The sequence below is a fragment of the Mandrillus leucophaeus genome, unplaced genomic scaffold (genome assembly GCF_000951045.1).
Source record: "Mandrillus leucophaeus isolate KB7577 unplaced genomic scaffold, Mleu.le_1.0 Scaffold495, whole genome shotgun sequence".
In the NCBI taxonomy this organism is placed as follows: domain Eukaryota; kingdom Metazoa; phylum Chordata; class Mammalia; order Primates; family Cercopithecidae; genus Mandrillus; species Mandrillus leucophaeus.
In genome coordinates this window covers 144864-155054 of record NW_012105309.1, presented here as the reverse complement: position 1 = coordinate 155054, position 10191 = coordinate 144864, and the positions used below count along the sequence as shown (strand labels likewise).

Genomic DNA, 10191 nt, shown 5'->3' with positions numbered 1-10191 from the left:
CCTTCCACGTTCAAGTGATTCTCGTGTCTCAGCCTCCAGAGTAGCTGGGACAATAGGCACCCGCTGCCACATCCAGCTAATTTTGGTATTTTTAGTAGAGACGGAGTTTTATCATGTTGGCAAGGCTATTCTCAACCTCCTAACTTCAAATCATCTGCCCACCTTAGCTTCCCAAAGTGTTGGGATTACAGGCATGAGCCACTGCACCCAGCCCAGGAGAGCTCTCTAGAAATACTTCTGCCAGAAATAATAAGAAACTTGATTGGCAACAGAGTTGTGTCCAAGGCTGAGCAATGGGCTGCGGACGGGGGCCTGGTCCTGGGAAGATGGGCCACTGGGCATCTTCTGGCTTGGCCAGTGCTCAGCTCTGCTGTCTGAGCATACCACAGGACCTGGACAGTGGTTTTTAAACCACCCATTTCTCTTTCCAGATTTTCTGCTCACCTAATTAATTTCGGGGTCAGAGAAGGATGAAGAGAGACTGAAGATATCAATTTCTACAATTAATAAGGACTCTGGGTGATCAAACACATGACAGAATTCATGGAGAAAGGTTAGAACCAGAATAAAAATGTTCCAAATTGTTTCTTCAGTCATTTCTAGAGATTCAGAGAGACAATGCCAGAGAGATGCAGGCTAGGAAGCAATCATGGAATGCTATCTGCAAACTCAGCAATGTCCAGTGAGAAACAGAGCAGCAGTACAAATACAGATGGTTTAAAACCTGGTGCGAAATGGCCGCCAGGGTATAACAAGGGCCATGAAAGCTGGAATCACCGATACAGGAAATTAGTCTCTCCCAGTCTCCCTGTTAATTCACGAATTCAAATTGATATTATAGATATTACAGATCTGATTGAGATCCTCTCATTTTCATAAGGTAGAATAAGTGGGAGATACACTCTATTAGTTTCTCTGCAAAGAAAGAAAAAATGAATTAACTCTCTACTCCACTGGGACCCAGGTCTGACCCCAGAGAGTCATTCAAAGAGTACCAGGGACCATCTTCAGAAAACAAGAGGCATTTGATCCCCAAATTTATTGAATGAAAGCACTGTTGCTTTTCTTGTCTGAATATATAAAAGTAAATACTCAAGCAGATGGGAAACAGAACAGGATAGTAGTGTCCTTATCATCATTAACAGGTTGGATGAAGAAGAGGCATTAAGCACACAGACTCACTCTGTGATGAAAGCCGGGAGAAAGAGGAGCATCAAAGGGATCTTGAGGGCGAAGGCAGCCCCTTCCCCTCCCAATCACATGCCACCTCCTGTCACTGTAGCTGCTGTTTCAGGCCTTCTCCCAACAGAGCTATAAATCCAGGCTCACTCCTCACTCTCCACACATCCACACCTGCTCTCCCTCCTCCAGGTGACCCCAGCCATGAGGACCCTCGCCATCCTTGCTGCCATTCTCCTGGTGGCCCTGCAGGTCCAGGCTGAGTCACTCCAGGAAAGAGCTGATGAGGTTGCAACCCAGGAGCAGCCTGGGGAAGACGACCAGGACCTTGCTGTCTCCTTTGAAGAAAATGGACTCTCTACTCTTAGACCCTCAGGTAGGAGACATCAATCTTGCAGATCTGCAAAATCTAGAACAAAAGGATTGGAGACAGGCTCTGGTATCAAGTGTGGAAAAGTCTACCTCACTTGAGTGACTTGACTTAATCTTCCTGGACCTTGATTTTCTCATCTCTAAATTAATCAGTGAGAACCGAACACATCTAAAAGATTTTCTTTCTTCTAAGACTTTTAGTTTCAAGATATTTCTGTGAAATTTGCTACTGTTAAGATAGAAAGAGCTACACTGACTAGTTATTTGCAGGTCTGAATGGGTAGACTTGGTTATGGAGAGAATATTTTACTTTGTCCATTGGTAAAGATTTTAGAACCTAGAGAGGAACCTCTGGGTGTGTTTCAATGTAGGCTAATAGACTTGATTAAATCTTTCTACAATACATACTTAGATCCAAACATCATATTGTGTCTCATACATATACACAATTATTATTTGTCAATTAAAATAAGTACATAAGTAAAATGTTTAAAAAAAATAGGGAGAGAGAGAGAGAGAGAATGAAGAATTTGAATTTGGAAGGTCTTCAAAGACTCCTTGAGCACCAAAGTACTTGAGTCCATGACATGAGCATGCACAATGCAGCATCTCAGAAACGGATGCAGGTGCATTAGGGAGCCTTGTTAGGACATGGAGATCATACATGGAGGTCAAGATTAGGGGTATGGATTAAGCAGAATGAAGAGTAGGTAACCCCGGGGTTGAGAGGTATATTGTCTTACCAGGGAGCAGGTAATAAACATGTCCTGGATAGACTCAGATGGGGAAAGAACTATGATCTTGCATGACTAACATATAGGTAGTACGATTTCTTGTCATTTACGACAAAGACATGAATTTTCTCCATCCTAACATGACTCATGCAGTGTCTCTTGTTTAGACTATCTCAGGTAGTCTGGCTCTGCCTGTCCTTTTCCCCACCTCCCTCCCTGTGCCTGACCCTCTCTTCTTTCCACAGGTTCTCGGGCGAGAATCATCTGCCATTGCCGAATCGACCGTTGTTTCAGGCTTGAGTCCTACTCCAGGATTTGCATTTTACGTGGCCAAGTCGCCAGACTCTGCTGTCGCCGAGCTTCCTAGATAGAAAACAAAACAGTGCAAGATTCAATCCAAGGTCCTGAAAAAGAAAAAACACTTCACTCTGTGTACCTTGTCTCTTTCTAAATTTTTCTCTCCAAAATAAAGTTCAAGCATTAAACTTAGTGTGTTTGACCTTTTAAATTTTCTTTTCTTTTTCTTTTTTTTCCCTTTTGCTTTTTTATATGGTGGATTGTGCGGTTCCTTTGTATAGAGAATTCTGATCCACATTAAGTTAACTGGTCTTTGCATTCCAATAATGCACTATTCGAGCATCATAGAGCAATAACGCAATAGCAAAAATGAATAAAATTGGGTTTGTTGCTGCTGTTGTTGTTTGAGACAGTGTCTCACTTAGCCACCCGAGCTAGAAGCCAATGGTGCAATCTCTGCTCACTGCAGCCTTAACCTCCTGTGCTCGAATGATCCTCTTACCTCAGCCTCTTGAGTAGCTGGGACTACAGGCATGTGCCACCACACCCTGCTAATGTTTTGTACTTTTTGGAGAGACAGGGTTTCACCATGTTGCCCAGATTGGTCTTGAACTCCTGAGCTTAAGTGATCTGCCCTCCTCAGCCTCCCATAGTGCTAGGATTTCATGATTGAGCCACCATGCCTGACAGGATGTAAGTGTTAATTGGAATAGTTTGAAACTTAAAAGTTCAATGCATTCCTAATGATTCTCAAACAATAGAAGTTTACAATGAGAGGCAAAAAAGTTTACAATGAGAGGTTGTTGGCTCAAAGGAAAGATAGATCTGATGAGCTACGTTCACTTGTCCTTTAATTTTCAAAAGTGGGAAAGCATTGCTATACATAATTTTTGAAACTTTAAGCAGATGTGTTAAATATATGTATTTTACATTAAGCTTTATTTCACTCTATTTTGGTGATATATAACTGTATTAAGATAGAATAAAATAAAGTTTAACAAGGAAAAATTAAAACTGTGCCAAAAACAGGAAAAACTGACAAGCATCAGTGATTCAATTAGTAAACAGATAGAAGAAGAGCTGAGAAGCTGGTGACCATAGAGGATGAGGCCCAATAACCAATGAGACAAGTGGTCCCTTACTGGTCCCCAAAAGGTTAATTAGACCAATGTTTAATGAAGGAGTTTGTCTCAATTCTCCATCCCTTCAAGCATATGAATTCTGTTAGTTATAATAAACTATACTCATTTTAATAAAATGTTAGCGAGAAAATATATGTTAATATGCTTTTAATTATGCCAATGAACCAAGTCAATATATCATAATGATAAGACAATTGACCATACACTTACAGTTGTGCAAAAAGTTAAGAACATATTTGGGGGAAGGTAAGTTTCTGGAATTAAAATTTATATAAAAGACAGGGATTGAACAGTGCCATGACATGACACACACACACAAAAAACATTTCTATTACAACAACAACAAAAAATCTCAACCAGATAATAAATAACAAGTAGGCTAACTTTGATTCATCTTAATTCATCTTAGACACATACAAAGCACTGTTTCCTGATCAAGGATCAGCTATTTGACCCTAGACTTCCAACCTCGGTTAGTAATCTGGGGTCTCGGAAGATCAAGAAAATCATAGGAAGGAGTAAAATCAAAACAAACAAGAAAAGATATGAAATCCATGATATGGGCCCTTGTATATCACTTTTGGTATAATGAATGAATAAGTTTGGGATCATCGTTCAGGAATATGTTTCTCTATTCTTTAAGGTGTTAGATGTGTTTAAAAACAACCAGGCATACTAAATGTATGACATCAACGTAGTTGAAGGGAATTTAAATAATCACCTTTGTATCAGTATTTAATACTCAAGAACTGGTTTAAACTTAGTGTAAATAGTGATGAGATTTTTCTCTGTGCACAAAAGTCCTACCAATATTAAAGAACCCAACAAGCTAGTGCAGGCTGGTGCTGCCTTTCCTCATCTGATGGTCCTTAGTAAGAACTCTCCACTTTACTGGGAGAAAGGTGGTCGGGGCTGTTTCTCTGCCTCAGCAATCCTTCTGAGCAGGACTCTCTTCCACTCTTGCTGTCACACCTGGTCCTGGAACTGGAGGGCCAGCAAGAGAGCACGGTAGAGGAGGGAGAGCCTTCTCATGCACCACCCAAAAGGCGAGGCTCTCTGGCAGCAGGAACCAGAACGGGTAGTGGAGAGACCTCAGATGCTGAATACAAGTACATCTTTTGGGAAGATAAGGTCACTCTACAAAGTCTGTGAACTTAGGTCAGGTTGGTGTGTAGGTGAAAGGGAAGGATGTTCCAAATCTCACCTGGTTGCCTAAAAGTCACCGTGATGCTCCTCTATTTAACTGCTTTACTCACAGCCAAAATTGACTAGTTGTTTGGTCTCTGCCCTTTCTTTTTGATGTGTTCTGCTTTTTATTTTTTGGGTGTTTTGTTTTGTTTTGTTTTGTTTGAGATGGAGTCCTCCTCTGTCGCCCAGGTTGGAGTGCAGTGGCATGATCTTGGCTCACCGCAACCTCCACTTCCCAGGTGGGGAAGCCAATTTAAAACATTGAAGGCTGAAATATAGAAAAATATCCTTGGGAAAATGTGATTTCATGAAGCAATAGGAGTTTAGAAGAAAGAAATAGACTATTTTGGTTTTGAGTGCAAGAAAAGACTTCATGGTGAAACACAGAGGTATTTAAAACGTGGGTAGATTAAAAGAAGGGGTAGAGTACAATGTTCGGTGGAGAGAATAATATCAGGGCAAGAAATATGCAGGGTCAGGTCGACCTCCACTGACTTTAGAGGAATGGATGTTGCCAGAGGGAAGGATGGAGTGGAATTGAGGCTGATGTGCTGAGAAGCATCCATCAATCCAAGGGAAAGGGTCACATGAGGATGGAGCCTCCCTGCTCCTCTGTTGGATAAAGGCACACTGGGAGCACCACATGTGGCTTCTGCTGCTGCAGTCCAGGGTGGGCCATGACTGCTGCAAACTCTAGGGACAGAGAAATCAGGGAGAGGTGTGAGGGTCTCCAAACAACCAGGGCAACTTGCTCGGCCTCAAGTAACACCCAGAACTGTTCACTGAGACGCACGAACATTCTACGTTCACTGATGACATACAAGAGATTTTCTACCTTGAACCACTCGTGCGGTGCAACAATGAATAACGAATAAGTCAGATACTTCATCCCTATAAATGTAATTACCCAAGAGGGCAGCAGCCCTGTCTCTGTGGGAGGATAGGAGCCTTACTCCAACAAGCACAAATGAGCAAACACTGCTGGCCCAATCACACTAGCCAACTTCCCTCCTAATGACCTCCAGAACTATCCTGCTAGCTCCCCACAAGGCTTAAATTCTCCTGCCTTTGGTTTGAGGTGAGTTGAGTCCAAGGGCTCTTCCTATTACAATGTTTCAACTCCTATTGCAACAGTCTTCAATAAACGTTTTCTTGACATTTCTTGAAAGTCTTGCTGAAATTTTTCTTTTACAAGAAAAGTATAGAGTTGTTTTTTCTGTATTTCTGTTTGTTCTGAACTCTGCTTACAAACAAAACCAGAAGGTAAGAGATGAGAAAAGTACTCGTTTCCTTTCCTGAAGTTCTGTATTTCTTCCTTTGCCACTAAAAGCCAAATAACTCATAAAAATAAAACTAAGGGAAAGAGTTCATTCTAATATTTCCTGGCAGATCACCCTCCCAACCTCTCAGTGCTTTGTCCTCCTGGATGACATTGTGAGTGACCCCCCCTTCCTCTTTGCCCCAGCCCTCCACCCATGGCCACACACTGACTCCTGCCACCACCTGGAATTCCTCCAGCTCTGAACATCAACTATGAAGGTCCCCATCCCTGACTCACCCGCTGTCCTTCCAGCCTCTCTCGTAGCCGTCCCTCCTTCCCTGCTGATCAACATCAACAAGGCTCTTCTCCCCTGGGGCTGTGCATGGGAATCGCCAGGGAGCCTGATGCCCGAGCTGCCCCCGGGACACCTGTCATCTGCTCTCATCTCCTGTCCTTGTGCACTGTACTGTGTTTGCCTCTCAGGTTCCCTGAGTTTGGTATTTTTGATGTTTTTCAGACATCTTAGTGGGGTCTTGAATTCAAACGTCAAACCATGACAAGCTGAGTTAACATTTTGACTCTTATATCTTGGAATTGAGGGGGAATTCTGGCTTCAGGAAATGCTTGATTTAAGGACTCAAAACATGAGTCACATTGTTGTCTTCCCATTTATTTCTCTTGGTCTTACTTTGGGCTCTCTCCGTAGTGACAGCCATGTGAATCATGGTCATCTGTCTGTGACCTTCGTAGCTGATCTCCTGGAGAAAATCCCTACTTCCTTCCCATTGTTCCAGCCAACGCCCAAGTCCCATGGCCGACTCTGAATCTGTCACTGAGGGCGGAGGTTGGCACCACACCTGGGTGCCATACTGCCCCTGCTCCCCAAGGAAGAATTTAAATTAAGAACATTTGACAGGGGATCGGTTGGTCACTAGAAAAAGTCCACAATCCCATTAACCCACCGTGATGGGCTGTGTGTCACACTTTGAAAATGAAGTGAGAAGATCCATCAATATTTTAGAGAAGAACTAAAGTTGACATGCAAAAAGTGCTCATGTCCAACTTCTCTCCGTGACAAGGAAAACTTCTCTCCCTGTTCACCTGCTGTTTTGTAAAAAGCCACCACAAAATTTAGAGGATTGAAACAGTATGATCAGGTCCTCACTCACACATTTGCAACTGGGGCCTGGCTCCCTCCAGGGGCATCAGAGAAGAGGTTCTGCTGGGATCTGAAGACCTCAGGGCTGAGACACTCCTGCACGGGGGCTGGCGGTGCTGGCTCAGCTGACAGCTCCGGCAAGACTGAGGGAAGGGACTGTGTGACGTGCTGGGGTCGGATCATGCTGGCTCATGGGAGAGGAGTTTTTGTGAAATAATTGTTAAATCATCCATAGCTGGGAGAATTTTAAGAACAGAAATTTAAAAACACTGCAAATCAGAGGGTTTTTTTTCCCCAGGAGGCAGGTTGTTTTGCATTCTCTAGCCAGTCCTTATAGGTGGGCTCAGTTCCTCTCCCTGTGCAATGCCCAGGTTTCCTCCAAGCATGATGCCTGGGCTCCAAAGTCACCAGCGCTCTTTGTCTGGGCTGCTAGCAAAATAATGCCGTAAACCAAGCTGCTTATAAAAACAGAAATGTATTTCTCATGGACTGATACGTCCAAATCAACGTGCCAGGAGATTAGGTGTCATGAGAACTGCCTTTCTGATTCATAGACGGCATCTTCTCACTGTATTCTCACCTAGTGAACCCTCTCACCAGAGAAGGAGCTCTCGGGTGCATCTTCTGTAAGGGCGTTAGTGCTACTTATAAAGCGTGTGCTCTCCTGGACTTCTTACCTCTCAAAAGCTCCACCTCTTACACTATCAACTAATGATTTAAGATTTTAGCATATGATTTTCAGAAGGACAAAAACATTCAGGTTATAGCACCATCCAATAGAGAGGAAGTGAAAGATACTAGTTCATCAGGCCCAATCCCAGAAAAACAGCATGGCACTAAGTCAGGTGCATTCAGTTGGTCAAGATGTTACCCAGTCTCGATTGAACAGGAGACAAGTCACCTCCTTTTCTGTGTGAGGAGAGTCAATGATTTAGGGACACATTTTAAACAGCACAAGAGAGTTATTCCCTCACAGGTTTTTGGAAAATTGCTGCAGATGCCAACAGCAGTAGAAAACTTGTGAGAGGTGACTGGGTAAAGGGGACAAAGGGCAGGGACTCGGAGTTCCTGCCTGTCCCAGCTGGATCTGCAGGCCTGGGGGTCGCTGTTTGGCACAGGCAGCACCAGGACCTTCCCTTCAAGATGGTGGACAAAGGGCTGAGGGGAGGGACAGGACAGTGCTCTCTGAGAAGCTGGGAGGTGGAGGGTCCTCAGAGTTCACCCCCACGCAGCCTCCGCCCTGCCCCATGATAACACACACGCTATGTTCCACGACTGCCCTTCCCTACCAGGTCAAAGCCATATTCTAGGGCCCTGCCCAAGGTCCACACACTCTGTGTCTGCTGGGGCCACCAGACAGCCTCAGTTGTGTGCAAATATCCTTGCTGCTCCTAGAGGCCTCTCTCCTCTCACACCTACACCTACACCCCCACCCACAGCTTCCCTAGAATATTTACTCCAGCCTGATGGTGTCAACACTCTTATAGAGAGTCAGCTCCAACTTAGTGCAGACTCACTTCAATATTCTCTGGAAATTCAAATGCATGTGTGTGAGAGAACAGTTTCAACCATGTCTACACTGGAAGTCTACACTTGTAGAAATTCCTAGAAAAATCTGTTGGGTTGGGAGTCATGGATGGCCACAACCTCAGACCACAGTGCCCCAACCCAAGGGGCTGTCAAGAAAAACCACAGCCTCACCAGAACCAGGGGACTCCAAGGAATCCCACCTTGATGGTGAGGTCACCACTAAACCAGCCTCTCCTTACTGCTACAGGGTAGGGACCTCGCCCCACCCCCAGGACATGGTGCTGGTTTACATCCAGTACCTGGACCCCCGCTTTGCTACTCTCTTAGCTCATGCCTTGTTGAGTATGCTGCAGGTGACTTCATAGAGTGGTATTTTGCTGGGAACACCATTTCTCTTCATGTGACCCCATTAGCTACACCCTCTAGTACAAGGAAACCATAGGGCCTAGGTCACACCATGAGGATGCCCTACAAGCTATGCAAAAACTATGGACTTGGGAGACCTGTGTGTAACAACATCACATGCAAATCTAACCAGCTCTCCCCATAACAGCTCTCTCATGTGTTACTGAGGAAATGCCTATGGATTGGAGTGTGTTCTTTGTGCAGGAGGCTGGTCCATGTTTGACTTCTGCAGGACACTGGACGTTTCCCAAACCACAAGACCTTCCCCACGTGCACACACACCCCTCCTCATTTTGCCTCTACATCCACATCCACTGAGCCCTTCAGGCACCTACCGATGCCCTAGAACCTAAAACCATCATCTGGGGCCCAGTTCCCCAAACGGCCCGAATTTCTTCCTCTGCTGGGATGAGTCCAGCGCCCGCTTCCTCCAACGGTGGAATTGCTGGGCCTGCTACAGATCAGGAACTCACTGTTCCTCAGAGGGGCAGCGACCCCACTGCTCTGGAACCGCGACCACCCCCAGCGAGGCTCCTCTCTGCCGTTCCCCTCACCCTCCTCTCTGCCATTCTCCTGGTGGACCTCCAGGCCTGGACAGAGCCGCTCCAGGCAAGAACTGATGAGATGCCAGCCCAGGAGCAGCCTCCAGCAGGCGACCAGGATGTGCTCATTTACTTTTCAGGAGGTGACAGCTCCTCTCTTCAGGTTCCAGGTGAGAGACACCAGCATGCAGAGCTACAGACTAGAGGGAAGGACAGGAGACAGGCTCTGGAATTGGGTCTCAGTGGCAGATGTCACTTAGGTGACTTTACTTAACATCTCTGGTCCTGGTTGTTCTCATGTCTAAATGGGATAGAGAACCAAATAAATCTAGAGATTTTTCTTTCTCCAAAAACATGATTCCAAGATATGACTGAAATTCAC

At 44.9% G+C, this 10191-nt stretch overlaps 1 protein-coding gene across 1 annotated transcript; it reads left to right on the top strand.

Moving 5' to 3' along the window:
- Positions 1-1358: 1358 nt before the first annotated feature.
- Positions 1359-2652, top strand: LOC105550685 (neutrophil defensin 6-like). The gene is made up of 2 exons (XM_011995668.1): positions 1359-1555; positions 2531-2652. The coding sequence occupies exons 1-2, from the start codon at positions 1384-1386 to the stop codon at positions 2650-2652; spliced, it is 294 nt and encodes a 97-aa protein (XP_011851058.1). The 5' UTR covers positions 1359-1383.
- Positions 2653-10191: the final 7539 nt, after the last annotated feature.

Excerpts from the sequence above, each read along its gene's own strand:
- LOC105550685 (XM_011995668.1), top strand. The coding sequence starts at position 1,384 with ATGAGGACCCTCGCCATCCTTGCTGCCATTCTCCTGGTGGCCCTGCAG. Across the intron at positions 1,556-2,530 it reads CTCTACTCTTAGACCCTCAG|GTTCTCGGGCGAGAATCATC; the intron begins GTAGGAGACATC and ends TTCTTTCCACAG.